Raw genomic sequence first — 18,001 nt, 5'->3', positions numbered from 1 at the left:
GAAGGCACCTGGCTAACTTCAGATGGACACAGCAGGTCGCATGGCGCACAGGTCTTTCCTCCAACAACTTGCTGCTGCCTCCCAACATCGGCCACCTGAGGCAACTGCTTCACTCTGCCTAATGGCAGGGCCAGTCAGTCACTAACTTCTCTCCCTGAGTAGCATCTTCCAGCTCAGATTATAAACCAAGCCTGCTGGAATGCCAGTTTTTAACCAGCCCATAAGCTTCAGTTAGAAACCTTAAGGCTGTACACTTTTATCAACCAACTTCCAGTGGCGGATTCTCATCCAGTTACTCTGAAACTTGCCTCAAGATTACCAAGCAGCAAGTTCTAGCATGAACCTATAAAAGCAAGTTTACATAACATGAGGTTATCATGATGACATGGGAAGAAAGGACCACACAGGCTGGGAGTATATCTTGTGCAGGCCCAGAACTCCCTTCATCACTGGCTCTTTGGGCTGGAGAGGCGGAGCAAAAGGAGACATTGAGCAGTCAGACAAATGCAGTGACGAGCAGGCAAAGGTACCTCTTCCTTTATGCCAGAGATGAGCTGCTCACACTGAAGAGCTAAGCCAGGCTTTATAGGGGTGGGAAACAGGTGGTCCTCAAGATGCTGTTGAAGGGCAGCTCCCATGAGCCCCAGCCAGCATAGCCAGTAGTTATGCCAGGATAATGGGGGTTGCAGTCCAACAGCATCTGGAGGGCCACACATTTCCCATTCTAGGGCTAAGTGAACCCTTACTGTTCCCTGTTGTCACCAGGAAACTGCTGAGTCAGCTGCAGTACCTGTCTGGCCACCCACATTGGTGGCACCCAAGGGCCACGGACATCAGGTCTCTCTTCTGATTGGCTGTCAAAGTGATAGATAGTGTTAAGTATTTGTGGATTGTAAAGTTCCCGGTTCAAAACCCCTAAGATTTTGCACCAGATAGATCATATCTCTTAAAGCAGCAATGGTATAGGACGAGGGGGTCCTGCACAAACATACCCTATCCCCTGGTGCAGCTATAGATTTGAGCAGGGATCCATTGCAGATCCCTGGGGTGAATACAAAGATGATATACAACTGCTTCAGGGGGAAAGCACCTGGGTGAAATTGCCATATGAAATTGCCATACTACTACTTGATGGCAGAACCTGCATTTTCTTTTTACCTCACTTTCCCTCCTGGAATCTTCCATGACTCTTGACACCACCCTAAATGCCTTAATTGCTGTACTTGGTATTATGTCTTGTTTCGTATCTTGCTTAGACTTGTTCTCTTAGCTTGCAGTCTTATTCTAGCTGTGGCACAATCTTATTCCTCAGGCTCCGATCCAGCACGCATTCCTGACTCTGACTTTGGAGTAATTCTTGGCTTGGTCTCTGATTCTGACTCTATGCACATTTTGGCTACATACCAGCAAAGTGCATCAGAAAAGTGCTTTACCAAGTTAAAAATAAATTAAAAAATCCCTCTACAATAGTCACAGAATTCTGGTAAAAGAGCGGGAGACAATCTACAGAGCCATTACCAGACAGTTTAGCACTGGATGAGAAGAATACTGCAGGCAATTTATTTTATGAACTGCATTTACAAAGGCACACAGATCATTTCCAGATCTTTGACAAAAACATACAATTGTTGCATCAGAAGAACGAGTTTTGCTCCAAAATGAGTAGCTAAGTGCAAAGCATTCACTACAACTGCTGACACAACTGCAGAAAAATACACAAAACAGATGATATAAAAGTCAGAGCTGTAATGAGCAAAGGAAAAACATAAGAATATAGTACGTGATATTTCAGTGTGAATGTATCATGGGAGTTAATCCACTGGAGTGCGTAAGAAACGGTATGAATAACTGCTAATCAAAAGGAACTGGGAACTTATGCTAGTTCAATCCTTCATTGGCAAAATACAATAAGCCCCTTCCCCCTTGCAACATGCCTGTCAGGGCTGAGCCATAAGTACTTGTCATGCGCGAGCCAGGAGCTGGGAACGGTTGGAAGGACTCGGGCCATGAGTCACTTAACCTGGACTTAAAGAGTTAATATGTACCTGAGTCAGGGAGAGGGGGTCCCCTGGGAGATCCTATTGTCTCCTCTCCCTACTCTCCTATTCTTCTTCCTACTTCCTCCTGCAAGGGATGCTGACCTTGAGGCTAATCTCAGCCAACTTACCTCAAGATGTAAGCCTATTACATCTCAAGTAAAGTCTATTCCTAACCACCACTCCAGTGTGTTTTGTCTACATCCGTGGCTACTGACAGGGGGCTGATTCAAACTTCAGGAACCAGGACCTAGGCCGGGTGTCTGAGCCAAGTGGTTAAACCAGGGAATACGCTCGAAGTCAGAAGCAGGGAATACATTAAAAGTCAAAGCAAGCTACAGCCAGGAAAGACTATCATTGTCCAGGCAAAATTGCAGCCTGAACACGAAGCCTTGATAGCCCCTCCTGTTCAGGAGAGCCAATGGCCTGACTGGAAAGGCAGAGTTACTCCAGTGCCTGAGAACACTTTTCTGCCTGGGGAGATCCTACAATCCATAGCCCTGACAGACTACCACACAGGGCAACAATGCACACATCCAGGGGCCCCCTGTTCTAGTTCCAACAGCACCCTCAGGTGGGGTTGATTAACTTCAGAGAAGGGACAGAAGGGAAGCAACTGCTTACCCCTCCCCTGCCAGTCACTTTTCCCCTGAATCATCTCCTGCTTGCTTTTACCCCTGCTAATATTTCAGATCCTGCACATACAGGACCGGAAAGCCATGAGTTCCTTATCTTCCCGCTCCTTCTTGATATCTTCCCTGCTACAGAAACATAGATTGTAAGAGCCAGGCAGGGAACTTACTTTTTTTTGCTAATGTTACTCTGTGAAGTATCATTGATAATGCCATGATGCTAACTTCAGGGCAGCGTGCAATCAAATGTCACCTTCAGGAGATTAATATGTGTGAATGCACTTACACATACTTGTCGTCGTGTTTTCTGCTTTGTGAGTACTAAAAGGTTAAGCTGAAGGCTTCACAGAAGGGGCGCTTGATATATTTTAATGCAAAATCTAGCCCAAGTTAAAGCACCTTTAAGTCCAAATTGATCCATTTAAGTATGCATGGCTGGCCCTACCATTAGGCAGAGTGCCACAGCCACTCAGACAGCTGATGCTAAGGAATGGGGGGCGGGGGTCCAGTGGCAATTCCTCCTGAATCCCCCAGCCACTCCCCTCTGTTGGAGGATAGAGCTCTGTGTGCCACATGGCCTTCCCTCTGACCCCTAAATTAGCCTGTTGCCTTCAAGTGCACTGGAAGATGTGGCCCCCTGGCCAGTGTTAAAGTAAGATTCAACTGCAAGTCCAATCGGCTTTTCTGCATGGGACAGGGGAAAACCATCTTGTTCTTTGCCTCAAGTAGTAAAATGTCTTGGACAAGTGATGTAAGCATGTATTTAGATCTCCATCAAAATCAATGGGATTTAACATGCTTAGGGTGCAATCCTATGCATGTTTAGACAGAAAAAAGTCCTACAGCTCCCAGCATGCCCCAGCCAGCATGGCTGGTTGGGGCATGCTGGAAGCTCTTGGACTTTTTTTCAGTCTAACGTGCATAGGATTGTGCCCTTAAATTCTGACGCAATATTTGAAGACAGTCATTGAAGTACAATGAGCTTTCTCTCCTGTACAATTAAGTAGAATAATTTGTATTCATGTCGCACACATGTTTAGGAGCTGCACATGCCCAATTTGAGGTCAGCATTAGGCAAAAAGAAACACTTAGGATTCTTTTTTCTTCTTTCTTTTTACAAAAGCAGTAGGATGACTGAAACTTTACAGCTGTTGTAAAATAAAATAATAGATCAGACTCACGTTATTGCTGCAAGTTTTATATCGAATATTCCTGCCTTCACAGTTCCTGGGGGAAAAAACAAGGTTTGAATGCAATGACTAAGAAGAAGTAACATTAAAAGACGACCCCTTCCCATAAATTACTGTCTCTAATACTGGATGTGCATCACTGTTTCTCATATTTAATGCTGTTTGGAAGATGAATAGGTTAACGTGACTGTCTGATGAAGCAGTTACAGCTTTTCCTGTTAGTCTTACATCTGTGCAAAGTCCCAATCTACTGAGACATTTCTGAAATATTATGCACAGAACATTACATGGTTTACCAGCAGTCTGCTCCGACAAATGATTTACACGGTGAACAATAGAGCTCTCTAAATCATGCCAAGCCAGTTATTCATGAGCAAGGTTCAGCTTATGGAAGGCAGAGATCAGAGCCTCTGGGCACACAGGGACAGGAAGCCGGAAAAGGAGGAGGGTGTGTGACTAGCAAAGGGGAGGGACAGGAAGGAAGAGGTCGCCCAACCAAGGTTATTCCTCCACCACCACCACCACCTCCTCCTCCTTCCTGCCCTTTGGTCAATCTCAAACACTCACTCATCTTCTCAACAAAACCAGCAACCCACGTCTCCAATGTGTAGGCTACTGGATTAGGGAGCAGGAAAAAGTCAGCCCTGAGAAGATTGGCCAAGTGAAAATTCTCCGAAAATTCTTGACGGCAATTGTAGGACCAAATGGCGCCATATTGTGCAGCCACATGTAACATTAACCCAACATCCCTTTCTCCATTGCAAATCATCTAGAGAGGGCAATTTGCAGCAGAGAAGGGATGGGAACAAGTAGGTGCTTAATCCTTCCCCTGGCAGCTGCTTTCTCGCTGAAACCTGCCCCTGCTTTTATCTACTCTGGTGCTCTAGACTCTTATTTGCAAGGAAAATACTGTTCTGGAACACTGGCAGCCACAGAAGCAGCTGGGAAGGAGGAGTTTCATTGGGAAACTGTTGGCAAGGGAGAAATTAAGTACCTTTCTGTTTCCCCTTCTGCTGCAAAGTGTCCAAGTGTCTGCAACCCTCAGATGGTATTTTGCAACAGATGGGGCAAAGAGGGCTTTTGGGTGCAGTGGAGGCTGGTGGCTCCGATGTCAGTGGGGCTGTAAATCCGCTCTGGGTTTCAATCGGAAACAGTCAGAACTCTAAAGGAGTCATCCAAGGTGCTGAACCCAATCCCCAAAATCGCTTCAGCACCTTGGATAGCTCCTTTAGAGTTCTGACAGGTTCTGACTGAAGCCCAGAATAGATTTCCGGCCTCATTGACATCAGAGCCACCAGCCTCCACTGGATGGATTATTATTAAACAAGACTGCAATGTGTAAGGTGTAATTTGGTCCTTGGGGTGGAGGCAGACAACAGTATTTTGGAGAATATATGAGATGAGACTGCCAAGCCAGTAGTCCAGGGGTGCAGAACCTCCACCTTGGGCCACATCAAGTCTTCCGAGGTTCCCTAGATGGCCATGCCACCTTCCCTGAGCCTCACCCACTTCCCCCAGACCACTGATGGCTTGGTATTCTCCCAGCTTTTATGCATTTCTCCCCATTCTGAATGGTTGAAATGCCTCTCCTAAGGCTCAACTACTGACAGTAAGAGCTTTAAGCTACAATATGCTTGTATTTGGGCCCTGCCCTGTTTTGTCTATGGCCTTGCCCACCACTGTAAAGTGGCCCCAGAATGGAATTTGGCCCTCAAGCTGAAAGAGGTTCTGCACCCTTGCAGTAGTTCTTCATTTTGTCTTCCACTACTCAATCATATAGATAGATAGATAGATAGATAGATAGATAGATAGATAGATAGATAGATAGATAGATAGATAGTTCAAAGTTGGGAGTTAAGTTGGTCATCCCTTTTTGATTGCCTTCCCATTGACCAATTCTCATGAACACTTCATTGGAAAGCTCTTGACATGCAGATTCCATGAATAACAACAGTTGTCACTGTAAGTCAAAGTTGGGATGTGCAGCCAAGGCAAGAAGTGTGTGCCTGTCGCCTGGCCTGGCCTGATGTGCATGTTTATGAAGGGTGCCCGTACAGTTCACAATTGATTCAAGCTGCCACTCAAACTGGATGAGACTTTGGTCCCATCGATCACTCCTGACAGCGCTCTTGGATCTCTTCTTGGATCTATCTGCCTACACCTGTCTTCTGCTCTATGTTGCCATGAGTTGCGTGCGCTCATTGACAAACCTCCAGATGCAAGTCGTCGATGGACCAGAACAAGGACACTGTGTGGCCGCCCTGGTGTTTACACCAAGAACACTATATTTAAGGAAGTTTTGTAAAGATAAAAGACGTAACAGTTTGTTTCAATAAACACAGTTAGTTAACTTAAACCTTTCATTAGATTTTATTTTTCTCAACTGGCTTGTAAGCTCTTATTTGCATGTATATAAATTTCCCTTTTATTGAAACAGATTTTAATGCAATCAGCCCAAATCTCCAGGGTCAAGTGATTTAGCTTATATCCTCTAAATAATCACCAACTCCAGTTTTGTATAATTTGTGACTTCATGAAGTACACTACAAGTGACCAACCTGCCGTTTAAACATCTCCTTAGAGAATAGGATGCACCTCCTCCACAAGTCCGTGAGCAATCGCTCCAAGCTCCCCAGGCATCCCAGCCACTTTCTTTATCTTCATCAGGCTGGGTAATTCTTGAGGTCTGGAAACATGACAGAAAGAAAAGTAACTCAGCAGTCCAGGAAAGTTGCATATTTTGCAAATCCTTTTAACTGGTTATTTACCCCGGGGATATTCCTAGTCTGGTGGAAATAAGCAGAGATGCCTGGTCCAAAATAAATTATTATGTCAACGGGGGGCAGGGAGAGAAAGAGAGAGAGAGAGAGAGAGGTGATATATTTACAACTGGAAAGAACTGGTCCAAAATATATCTCCACTTTGAGAAAAAGAAGTGGTTTCAAAACCTCTTCTTCTCCTCTTTCGTAACTTTGTATTCCTCTCCTCTGCAGATTTGAAACTTATGAGCATCAGACCTTGAAAAATGCCCCCTGCCCCTCTGAAAAATGATGTAAAATGCTCACTTGAAGGGGCTAGGTCTAGTAAGAGGTTAAGGCAAGATGACAAGCCTCCAGAGTATCACTGCTTATAGTGCTGTATGATGTAGTTACTGCCCATGTGGCATGAAAAACAGTAATTTCTAAATGGTGTCCCATGAAATAAATGCTAGGGCACCATGAGAATTAGAGGCATTAAATAAGGCTCTGGGAACTCAAATCATATGCATGGGCACAAACCACTGAGGTTGTCTGTTGTCTCTCTGGACGATTCATTGCTCCAGCCTTCCCTTCTTCCAATCAACTTCTTGATAGGTGTCCCTTCCCCCCCGCGTCCAGCTTGCCTGGCTGTGGGAGGGATTTTGTGGGGGGGGCATTGGCATTCCCGGTGGCATCTTTGGGGAGGGGCTTTCCAGCCATTTCAGGGCAAGGGGCCCCTCCCTCCAGCCTCTTTGAAGTGTGGCTGCAGAGAGGGTAACGTGCTCCTGCAGCCAGTGAAGAAGCAGCCGTGGAGGTGGGTGGCAGCGGCGGGAGTCAGGTGGCTCCCTTCTCATGGCTTTGGCAACACAGCAATTTCTTTGGCCACATTGGGCCTGATGTGAGCGGCATGGCAGCGGCTTTTGGGGCGTGTTTGGCTGTGGTGTTTCCGGCTCGCTGGACGGCGCTGCCTTTATTGCGCACATGGGCGCAGCCTGGCGCAGCACGAGGCGGGCAGTGTTGCCTAGCCCTGAGATTTGTCTGGTGGGCCAATAGGGCCTCACACACCCCTCCCCCGCTTCTTTCACTTTGGCAGGACCCCCCCTCCCAGCCTGTTCAGCACAGTGAGGAGGAGAGCCCAGTTGTAGGGCCAGAGGCGATAGGGTTAGATCACATCTGGGATGGGAATTCTCTGGGCTTCCTGGGCTGCTGGCCGATGCTGCCTGGCACTTCGATTTGAGTGGGCAAGGTGGGCGGCCTTCCTCAGCTGCCATACCGTTAGAGTGGGTGGTGGTTTGCTGTTCCTTGCCCAGGTGGGTTAGGGCCCCTTCAGCACAGCGGTGCCTTTGCCTACAGTCTCTCTTGACAATTTTTCGGCTTTCCCACACATGGGTGTTTGCGCCTTGGTGGTGGTGGGGAGAGCGGGAGATGCAGAGTCTCTCCTGTTGTAGACCCAAAGCTCCCCCGTTTGCCCCTCAGTCCTGTATGGGGGCTGGTGGGTCAGCTTATTGGCCCCCTCCCATTGGTCTGTAAAAAGCCTCCAAAAGGGGCAAGAGAGGATGCAGGGAAGGGGAAAGGTGCCCCCTCCAGCCAAGCAGCCTTGGTGTAGTCTGAGGAAGAGGTGGGACTGGATTGGGGAGGGGGCCATGACTCAGTGGTACATCCCCTGATTTGCATGCAGAAGGTCCCGGGTTTGATTCCCCCCCCCCCGGTGGAGCTGGGAAGGAACCTTATCTGAAACGCTGGAGAACTGCTGCTGCCAGTGAGTGTCGACAGTGAGTGTCATATGGACCCAGGGTCTGACTCAGTATAGGGCAGCTTCCAATTTAAATTAGCCCTTTATTTGAACAATGAGGACTGGAATCTTACTTTAGAAGCATGTTCCACAAGAGGGGGAGGGGGATATTCTCAGCATAGGGACTTGGCTGCAGGTCCAGCATAAATTTTCACTCTCTGTTTCAGTGCGCTTTGGCGCCATTGAAGCCTTTTATAGTTCCACACTTACATCTGGGCACCACATTATAAGAAGGATGCAGATAAACTGGAGAGGGTTCAGAGGAGGGCAACAAAGATGATTAGGGGACTGGAAACAAAGCCCTATGAAGAGACTGAAAGAACTGGGCATGTTTAACCTTGAGAAGAGAAGACTGAGGGGAGATAGGATAGCACTCTTCAAGTACTTGAAAGGTTGACACAGAGAGGAAGACCAGGATCTCTTCTCAATCATCCCAAGGTGCAGGACACGGAATAATGGGCTCAAGTTCCAGGAAGCCAGATTCCAGCTGAACATCAGGAAAAACTTCCTGACTGTTAGAGCAATATGACAATGGAACCCATTACCCAGGGAGGTGGTGGGCTCTCCCACACTGGAGGCATTCAAGATGAGGCTGGACAGCCATCTGTCAGGGATGCTTTGACTTGGATTCCTGCATTGAGCAGGGGGTTGGACTCGATGGTCTTACAGGCCCCTTCCAACCCTACTATTCTATGATTCTATGAGCTGGGTTAAGTTCCGTGTCAGCACTTGCAGGATCAACTCTCTCCCCTACACCAGCCATCTCCCAGGTGTCTGCAAGGGAGAGCCATGCCAGGCTCGAGATGCCCTCACCACAGTAACTCGGGATCGAGGTGAGAAGGGTCATGTGCTTGTATTACCTGGGGCTGATGCTGCCTGTACTCCAGCTGCGGCACATTACATGGGGCTGTGGTACAGCAGGGGCGGATGGGCCCTGGCCCAATGACATTAGGGAAGGATCGCCCACATGTCAAAACTGAGAAAGATACAATTCTGACTGGCAGTACTACCGCCTATGTGATAATACCTGACATCAAGGACCAGGACTGCTGGCTGCCTGGCCAGGTTTGGGGGATAGGGCTGACAGCGGCCACATTCTGGCCACACAATATCCTGCTTCAGCTGGGGATTTTGTTCACAAGGTTTCTGTACCCGGATCTGCATATTCTGCCATGAAGCTTTATTCTGTTGTGGATTGCATGCTTGCTCCAGCTGTCCCCCAAATTTAAGGGTTGGCAGGTCCTTAGTCAGGATAAGCAGCAGGGCAGGAAGGCCGGCTTGGGCATTAGCCCTCTTCATATGGGGCCCAGCCCAGTTAGAATTTAGCCCCTCATGCAACTGTTGTGGCGGACCCGTGGTGTGAAAAAGAAAGGGGATTTTCAGAGGGGTTCTGCATTCTGTTTCAGGTCCAGCGCAAAGCCCACTTTCTCAGCATCAGAAGTCAATCCACAGCATGGAACATTTGGTTAAGTCATATAAGGTGGTGCAGCAGGCAGGATTTTAGGCCTGTTTGTGGCCCTGTCTGTTCTTAATCTGAGAGTCTCTTCTTGAGCGGTAGTGCCTAAAAAGGTGCCTGAGGGAATACAGGTTGACCCACAACCTGCCTTTCCCAAAAGGCAGATCCATGAACAATGGCATTCCAGAGCAGCTCTGTTCTGTGCACTACGCTTTTTGACTCAGCACTGGTAATGGCAAGGGCTTGCGGACATGAAGCTTTGACTGAAAAGCGTGATATAAAGTCTGCTTTCTGCCTCTTACCCTTCAGTCCTGCAGATTTTGACCTTTAGGGCTCTCTTTCCAGGGCCAACTTTTATCGATGGCTCCCTCACCATGGGATCATTTACTGCATCATGTTCGTGAGGTAACACCTTCTTGGAATAGACGATGAGAGACAGGATGGGCTTGCAGGGTATGCTCCATTATTTGGATGATCTTCTGTGGCGGGCCCTGGGGGTTTCTGCCCAGTCCTCTCATTTAATGCAAGAGTTCTGCACAAAACCTGAGGAGCTAGGAATACCCTTGCTGTGGAGATGACCAAAGGCTCACTATCCAGCTTTATATCTCTGTCGGATTATGCTGGATTCCATTATTTGTGCAGGAAACTCCCAAGGTATAAGCTCCAGGCATTAAGAGAGAAGACCTTGGTGATCATGCGCTCTTGGAAGGTCACATTTCCTGCCTTCCAGGAAATGGTGGGCACTTTAATTCACTGTCAGGAGCTCCTTGGCGGCCCCTTTCAGTCTAATCCAGTAGCCAAGTCCAGACACAGGCAAAGGGATTCTTTTCAAAGCTTTATTCCATTTACAATTTAACAACTCTACTATCAGCGACTAGCTATGAGCAGCAGAGTACCTATGCCCTGAGTTGGAACAGTTGGTCCCCGTGTGAAGGAGAATCACTTGCAGACCCTGAACTTATGGACTAGGGAGAGTCCCTCCCTTTTTCCCTTGGATCCTCTGGGCGCTACCGTTGCTTGCGTGCCAACCGGGCACTACGCCTCCTTTCCGTGCCCTCCATTTGGCGCCGCTCCCTGTGTCGGTGTCGCATGTCCAGCAAGCTCTCTTCCTGTGATCTCTCACTCCCTGGACCGCTATCTATATCAGGAATGCCAGCGGGAGGAATCTCTGCCAGCTGTTAGCCCTGGGAGGGATGAGCACGCTCCTCTCCCACGAGCGGCTGCTCCACCTCAGAATCAGAACTACTCTGGGATTCTATGGGTTTAGTGTCCACCTTGACATCCACCAGCAGAGTCGTTTACCTGGGCTGGCCATTTCTGAGGCGGCTGTGTTGTGCTTAGGATAGCTTAGGCTACCACACCACTGAGTTAGGGTTTCTTCCGCCCGGGACAGGATCTCGGTTTGGGCTTCAATTTTTTCTGGAGCTTAACAGTGTTTCATTTTCTGGAAACAGGAGTTGCTCCTGGAGGCTGAGCTCCAGATACGCTATGATGCCTCCGGCAGGTGGGGCGTTTGGATCATAGAATCATAGAATCATGTTGTTGTTGTTCTACAAAGCCATCGAGTCCAACCCCCTGCTCAATGCAGGAATCCAAGTCAGAGCATCCCTGACAGATGGCTGTCCAGCCTCATCTTGAATGCCTCCAGCGTGGGAGAGCCCACCACCTCCCTAGGTAATTGGTTCCATTGTCGTATTGCTCTAACAGACAGGAGGTTTTTCCTGATGTTCAGCCGGAATCTGGCTTCCTGTAACTTGAGGCCATTATTCCATGTCCTGCACTCTGGGATGATCAAGAAGAGATCCTGGCCTTCTTCTCTGTGACATCTGTGATCACTTTGGGTGTGACGATCAGGCCTCCATTCATGTCTCTTAACACAATGTCCTCCTGCAACCTGAGGGTGTTGGCTTTGGTTTGCACTGCCTCTGGTGCAATATCTGGTTTTGCATATGGCATATAATGGACCAGGATAATGACAGTACCAAAGTTTTGTTGCTCTACCAGATGCAAAGGTTCCAGTAAAAGGCTCCCTGGATGCTGGCACTTTTGGAGACCATGCTAGCAGCTCTCTGGGAGATTGGAAATTTAGGCAGAGGAAGCCGTGGTGCACTCCATGGCTCACAGTACAAGGACCTCTTATACCGAGGCCAATACGGAGCCACTTGCTTTCAGGTTGGGCATTCAGCTACAGCAGCTGTGGCCCATTTTGGCGGATCACCTTTACAGTTTCATGTCCGCTCATAGGGGATAGGACTCTTGGCCAGGACTCTTTGTGGTAATCTGGCAGCGCTTGCCTTCGGATCCAAAATAAAGGATGCCTGACAACACCACAGATTTTAGGGTCCGGTGCATCCTACAGAGTGGGGCATCTCCCCTGCAGAATTTATTCAAGGCACCGACTGCACTTCACTTTGTCTGCGGGTTCAGTGGCCCTCAGTGCAACTCTCCTTATGAAGCAATTTTATTCAGTGTGGTGGAATGGACAGCCTTCTTTAGGGTATTCAGAGTTCCTAACTAGTGGTGGCAGCCAGGAACGATGCATCCAAATGGGTTTTTCAGTTGTGGGATATTAAATTAGTTCTCGCAACTGGCCATACATATCTGGCCCAGGCGGCCCAGGACCAACCTCAGGGGTACAGGTGTGAGAGTGTCCTTATTTCCCATCCAGGTCATGGAATTATGCCCAGTGAAGGCTGTGTATGGCATGCTTTTCTTGGTATTGGGGAGCAGGGAAAGGTCCCATGTTTTTTATCCTTATGACATTCCTCCTGAACTAAATATTCATTTTGGTGATGTTATAGGTGGCCTGGGAAAAGTTAGCCCTTTGAGCCTTCGCATTCCTTCCATACCCGGGCCACTGCCACAGCCATCTCTCTTGGTTTGGGGCCTGATAGGGTTCAAGAGGGGGGCAGGTGGTGCTCTAAGGCCTTCCAGTCTTACATGCAGTCATCCTTGGCGTGCTAGTGGTGCATAGCTATCTAGCATTCAAGCTCTCACCTGTTGTTTTTGTTCCCTTAGATCGCTGGATTGAGGGGAACCAGTGCGTGTGCTAATACATGGGCACAGCAGTGTGTTATGGGCCAGACAGAGGGCATCCAGGTCAAGCTGTGGAACCAGCTTGGATGCAGCTCGTGTGTGCCAGCTCTCTGTTCTTGGGCAGACGTGTAATGGGGCCGGACAGAGGGCTTCCAGGTCAAGCTGTAGTGCCAGTTCAGACTCAGACGATGTGTCAACCTTCGGCTGTTGGGCAGATACGGCTTGCGGTGGGAGCACCTCCTGCCCATGTGATTCCAGCACTGTTTGGTTGGGGTTCCCTTGCAGATTGTGGCATTACACCTTGGGGGGAATGATTTGGGCTTGCTGAAGGGCAAGGCCCTTATTTTGAAGGCTTTGGCCGACATTCAGGTTATTCAGCATCATTGGCCAGGAGTAGCCATTATCTGGTTTTATTTACTGCCTCGACTGGTATGGAGGGATGGTATGGATCCTCGGGTCCTGGAGAGGGCCCACAAGAAGATGAATAGGGAAATAGGTAATCCCTTATGCAGTCAGGTGATGGGATTGTAAGACATCCAGATATTTCCATGCGTGGAGGGAGCTATATAGGCGAGATGGGGTCCATTGATCCGACATGGGTACTGATTTGTTTTTTGCTGATCTGCAAGGGGGTGTGCTGAAATTAATTTAGTGCAGGTGGTGGGGAGAACGGCTAAGCAGAGGCTTGCCGTCCTCCTGTGGCAGTTATGTGTGGGCACCTTGGTGGGTTATAGGGTCGGTGAGCATTTGGAAGCACCATTTCAGGTGACTGGTAAGACCTGAGGCTTCCAGCTAAGGGTTTTACAGCCCCAGTTGGGAGACAGGGATTGCCTTTGAGGCCAACTCTCCTCACCCACTATGAGTTTTGCAGTTCGAGGGGAGGTGACAGGGGAAGGCCTCCCAACCCAAGATTGGGAGTCCTGAGGGGTGGCGATCAAAGACGCCACTCTACGGGCAGCGAATGTCTCGCCCAATACAATGCCAGGCTATGCTGGCTTAGAGAAGGTGCCCACTTATTTTCCCCTTCACAGATATGAGCAATTTAAATAAACATGGCCCAAATTTCATAGCAAAGACTTATGTCTTGTTTCTTTATTTCCCCCTCCTTTCGCCCGCAATTCTCTGTTTCTGCATTGCATATGACTGGATTATTTGACCACTCCCAGTCAGAGGTGAGCAGAATTAATTGCCCAGTGTCTGGAGAGAGATGGTCATGACAAAGAGATGTGCTGACAATTAGGGAAACTCAAGTCTTTCATTAGGTCCACATTTTTAAACCAACAGCCCCAATCTGCCCTTCTTGGGGCTCCTTCACACCGGGCTTTTATCCTGCAATTGAGATTGCTCCTTCACGGAAGTTTGCGGGCTCTTTACATGACGCAGTAACCCTGCTGTGACCCTCCTGCACTAAATGCCCTGTGTTCCGTTTTTAAATAGATCGCAGATAATGAGCTATCAAATTATCCCACTGTGTTCTGCTTCAGTTTCCTCTGTCAAATTAGTGGGAAGAAGAGGAGCGAGATCAATGAAAGATAATGGAAGACTAAGATATTGGGGGAAGGAGGGGGGAAGGGAGCACGTGTAAAGGCAGTCAGTGGTGATCCTGCATTTAGAAGGGAAGCAGAAAGCCCTGTTTTAAATGCAGGATTTTTAGGCTGGTGTAGAAATGCCCTTCGACTAATATATATAGATTATAATAAGTTATCCGTCAGTATCCTCCAAATTTTGTGATACGTTCTTGCCTTAACAATGTACCAAAATGCATATAGAAATATGTGTTTTAGGTTAAAATTGTGAACCGCCCAGAGAACTTCAGCTATTGGGAGGTACAGAAACGAAATAAATAAAAATAAATATATAGATAAATTTTTAAAGGGATATTTTAGGATAAATATGTATTTTAGGGTAAAATATATACAAAATTAATGTTTTGTTTAAAAACACATTCATGAGTTATGCAGGTTTTCATGTGAGTATGTTTAATTTGTAGACTGATGCAGAAATGGGACAGAACAGACTTATGAATGAACACATGCGAAACTGAAATGGGACAGAAAAGGACTGCTCCATCCATTCCTACTGGCAATCTGATTTGAGGGGTACGGAGGGGGCCATTCCGCTTCCATCTCCTCCTCATAGTACTCCCAGTACCCTCCAATAAAGCTAAGCAGGGTTTTAAGCAAAGAAATGAATTCCACAGAACAAAACATACCATTTCTACTCCAATAATTAGGAGTATGGTATGTAGAAGCCCCCTTCATGGATCACTGCCTTGTTGTGGCGAAAGGGCTTGCGTAACTCAGTGAAGCCATAAGCTATGCCGTGCAGGGCCACCCAAGACAGACAGGTCATGGCAGAGAGTTCTGACAAAATGTGGTCCACTGGAGAAGGAAATGGCAACCCACTCCAGTATTCTTGCCAAGAAAACCCCATGCAACGTATCACAAGGCTAAAAGAGATGACGCCGGAAGATGAGCCCCTCAGGTCGGAAGGTGTCCAATATGCTACTGGGGAAGAGCAGAGGGTATTTCCAAGTAGCGCCAGAAAGAGTGAAGCGGCTGGGCCAAACCCGAAAGGACACTCAGCTGTGGATGTGTCTGGTGGTGAAAAGAAAATCCGATGCTGTAAAGAACAATATTGTTTAGGAACCTGGAATGTCAGATCAATGAATCAAGGTAAGCTGGAGGTGGTCAAACATGAGATGGCAAGATTGAACATCGACATCTTGGGAATCAGCAAACTAAAATGGACAGGCATGGGAGAATTTAATTCAGCTGACCATCATATCTACTATTGTGGGCAAGAATCCCTTAGAAGAAATGGAGTAGCACTCATAGTCAACAAAAGGGTGGGAAAAGCAGTACTGGGGTACAATCTTAAAAATGATAGAATGATCTCAGTACGAATCCAAGGCAAACCATTCAACATCACAGTAATTCATGTCTATGCCCCAACCACTGAGGCCGAAGAAGCTGAGGTTGATCAGTTCTATGAAGACCTACAACACCTTCTAGAACTAACACCAAAAAAAGATGTCCTCTTCATCTTAGGGGATTGGAATGCTAAAGTAGGAAGTCAAGAAATCACCGGGATAACAGGCAGGCATGGCCTTGGTGTACAAAATGAAGCAGGACAAAAGCTAATAGAGTTTTGCCAAGAGAACACGCTGATCATAGCAAACACTCTTTTCCAACAGCACAAGAGGCGACTCTACACATGGACGTCACCAGATGGTCAATATCGAAATCAGATTGATTATGTCCTTTGCAGCCAAAGATGGAGAAGCTCCATACAGTCAGTCAAAACAAGACCTGGAGCTGACTGTGGCTCATATCATGAGCTGCTTCTTGCAAAATTTCGGCTTAAATTGAAGAACGTAGGGAAAACCACTAAACCTTTCAGGTATGACCTAAATCATATCCCTTATGAATATACAGTGGAGGTGAGGAATAGATTTAAAGGATTAGACCTGATAGACAGAGTGCCTGAGGAACTATGGACGGAAGTCCGTAACATTGTTCAGGAGGCAGCAACGAAATCCGTCCCAAAGAAAAAGAAATGCAAGAAAGCCAAGTGGCTGTCTGATGAGGCTTTACAAGTAGCTCACGAAAGAAGGGAAGCGAAAAGCAAAGGAGAAAGGGGAAGATATACCCAACTGAATGCAGAGTTCCAGAGAATAGCAAGGAGAGACAAGAAGGCCTTCTTAAATGAACAATGCAAAGAAATCGAGGAAAACAACAGAATGGGAAAGACTAGAGATCTCTTCAAGAAAATTGGAGATCTCAAGGGAATGTTTTGTGCAAAGACGGGCATGATAAAGGACAAAGAAGGCAGGGACCTAACAGAAGCAGATGAGATTAAGAAGAGGTGGCAAGAATACACAGAAGAACTATACAGGAAAGATCTGAATGTCCCTGATAGCCATGATAGTGCGGTCACTGAACTTGAGCCGGACATCCTTGAGAGTGAAGTCAAGTGGGCCTTAGGAAGCATTAGTAACAACAAAGCTAGCGGAGATGACAGTATTCCAGCCGAGCTATTTAAAATCCTAAAAGATGATGCTGTTAAAGTGCTGCATTCAATATGCCAACAAATGTGGAACACTCAACAGTGGCCACAAGACTGGAAAAGGTCAGTTTACATTCTAATTCCAAAGAAGGGCAACGCCAAAGAGTGTTCAAACTACCGCACAATTGCGCTCATTTCACATGCCAGCAAGGTGATGCTCAAAATCCTACAAGCTAGGCTTCAGCAGTATGCGAACCGAGAACTACCGGAAGTACAAGCTGGGTTTCGAAGAGGCAGAGGTACTAGAGATCAAATCGCCAACATTCGCTGCATCATGGAGAAAGGAAGAGAATTCCAGAAAAACATCTATTTCTGCTTCATTGACTACGCTAAAGCCTTTGATTGTGTGGATCACAACAAACTGTGGCAAATTCTTAAAGTGATGGGAGTACCAGACCACCTTACCTGTCTCCTGAGAAACCTGTACGAGGGTCAAGAAGCAACAGTAAGAACCAGAGATGGAACAACCGATTGGTTCAAAATTGGGAAAGGAGTACGACAAGGCTGCATATTGTCACCCTGCTTATTTAACTTCTATGCAGAGTACATCATGAGAAATGCCGGGTTGGATGAATCAGAGGTCGGAATTAAGATTGCCGGGAGAATTATCAACAACCTCCGATATGCAGACGATACCACCCTAATGGCAGAAAGCGAAGAGGATCTCAAGAGCCTCTTGTTGAGGGTGAAAGAGGAGAGTGCAAAAGCTGGTTTGAAACTCAACATTAAAAAAACTAAGATCATGGCATCTGGCCCTATCACTTCCTGGCATATAGAAGGGGAAGAAATGGAAGCAGTGAAAGATTTTACTTTCTTGGGCTCCAAGATCACCACAGACGGTGACTGTAGCCATGAAATTAAAAGACGCTTGCTCCTTGGGAGGAAAGCTATGGCAAACCTAGACAGCATAGTAAGAAGCAGAGACATCACCTTGCCGACAAAGGTCCGTCTAATCAAAGCTATGGTTTTCCCAGTAGTAATGTATGGCTGTGAGAGCTGGACTATAAGGAAGGCTGAGCGCCCAAGAATTGATGCTTTCGAACTGTGGTGCTG

General features: G+C 47.3%; 1 protein-coding gene across 1 annotated transcript in view; it reads right to left on the bottom strand.

The window, feature by feature from the left end:
* ADAMTSL3 (ADAMTS like 3) overlaps window positions 1-18,001 on the bottom strand; it is a 415,333-nt gene that overhangs the window by 249,012 nt on the left and 148,320 nt on the right. The window contains exons 4-5 of the mRNA XM_084817237.1: window positions 6,417-6,544; window positions 3,850-3,895 (exon numbers count right to left, since the gene is read on the bottom strand). Coding sequence (XP_084673363.1) covers window positions 3,850-3,895; window positions 6,417-6,544 — 174 coding nt within the window. The remainder of the gene's footprint in view (window positions 1-3,849; window positions 3,896-6,416; window positions 6,545-18,001) is intronic.

Source organism: Heloderma suspectum, chromosome 11, assembly GCF_057233095.1.
Source record: "Heloderma suspectum isolate Gila_16-S chromosome 11, 16-S_ref, whole genome shotgun sequence".
In the NCBI taxonomy this organism is placed as follows: domain Eukaryota; kingdom Metazoa; phylum Chordata; class Lepidosauria; order Squamata; family Helodermatidae; genus Heloderma; species Heloderma suspectum.
Note: the sequence above shows the minus strand (reverse complement) of the source record. Positions and strands in the feature narration are given on the sequence as shown.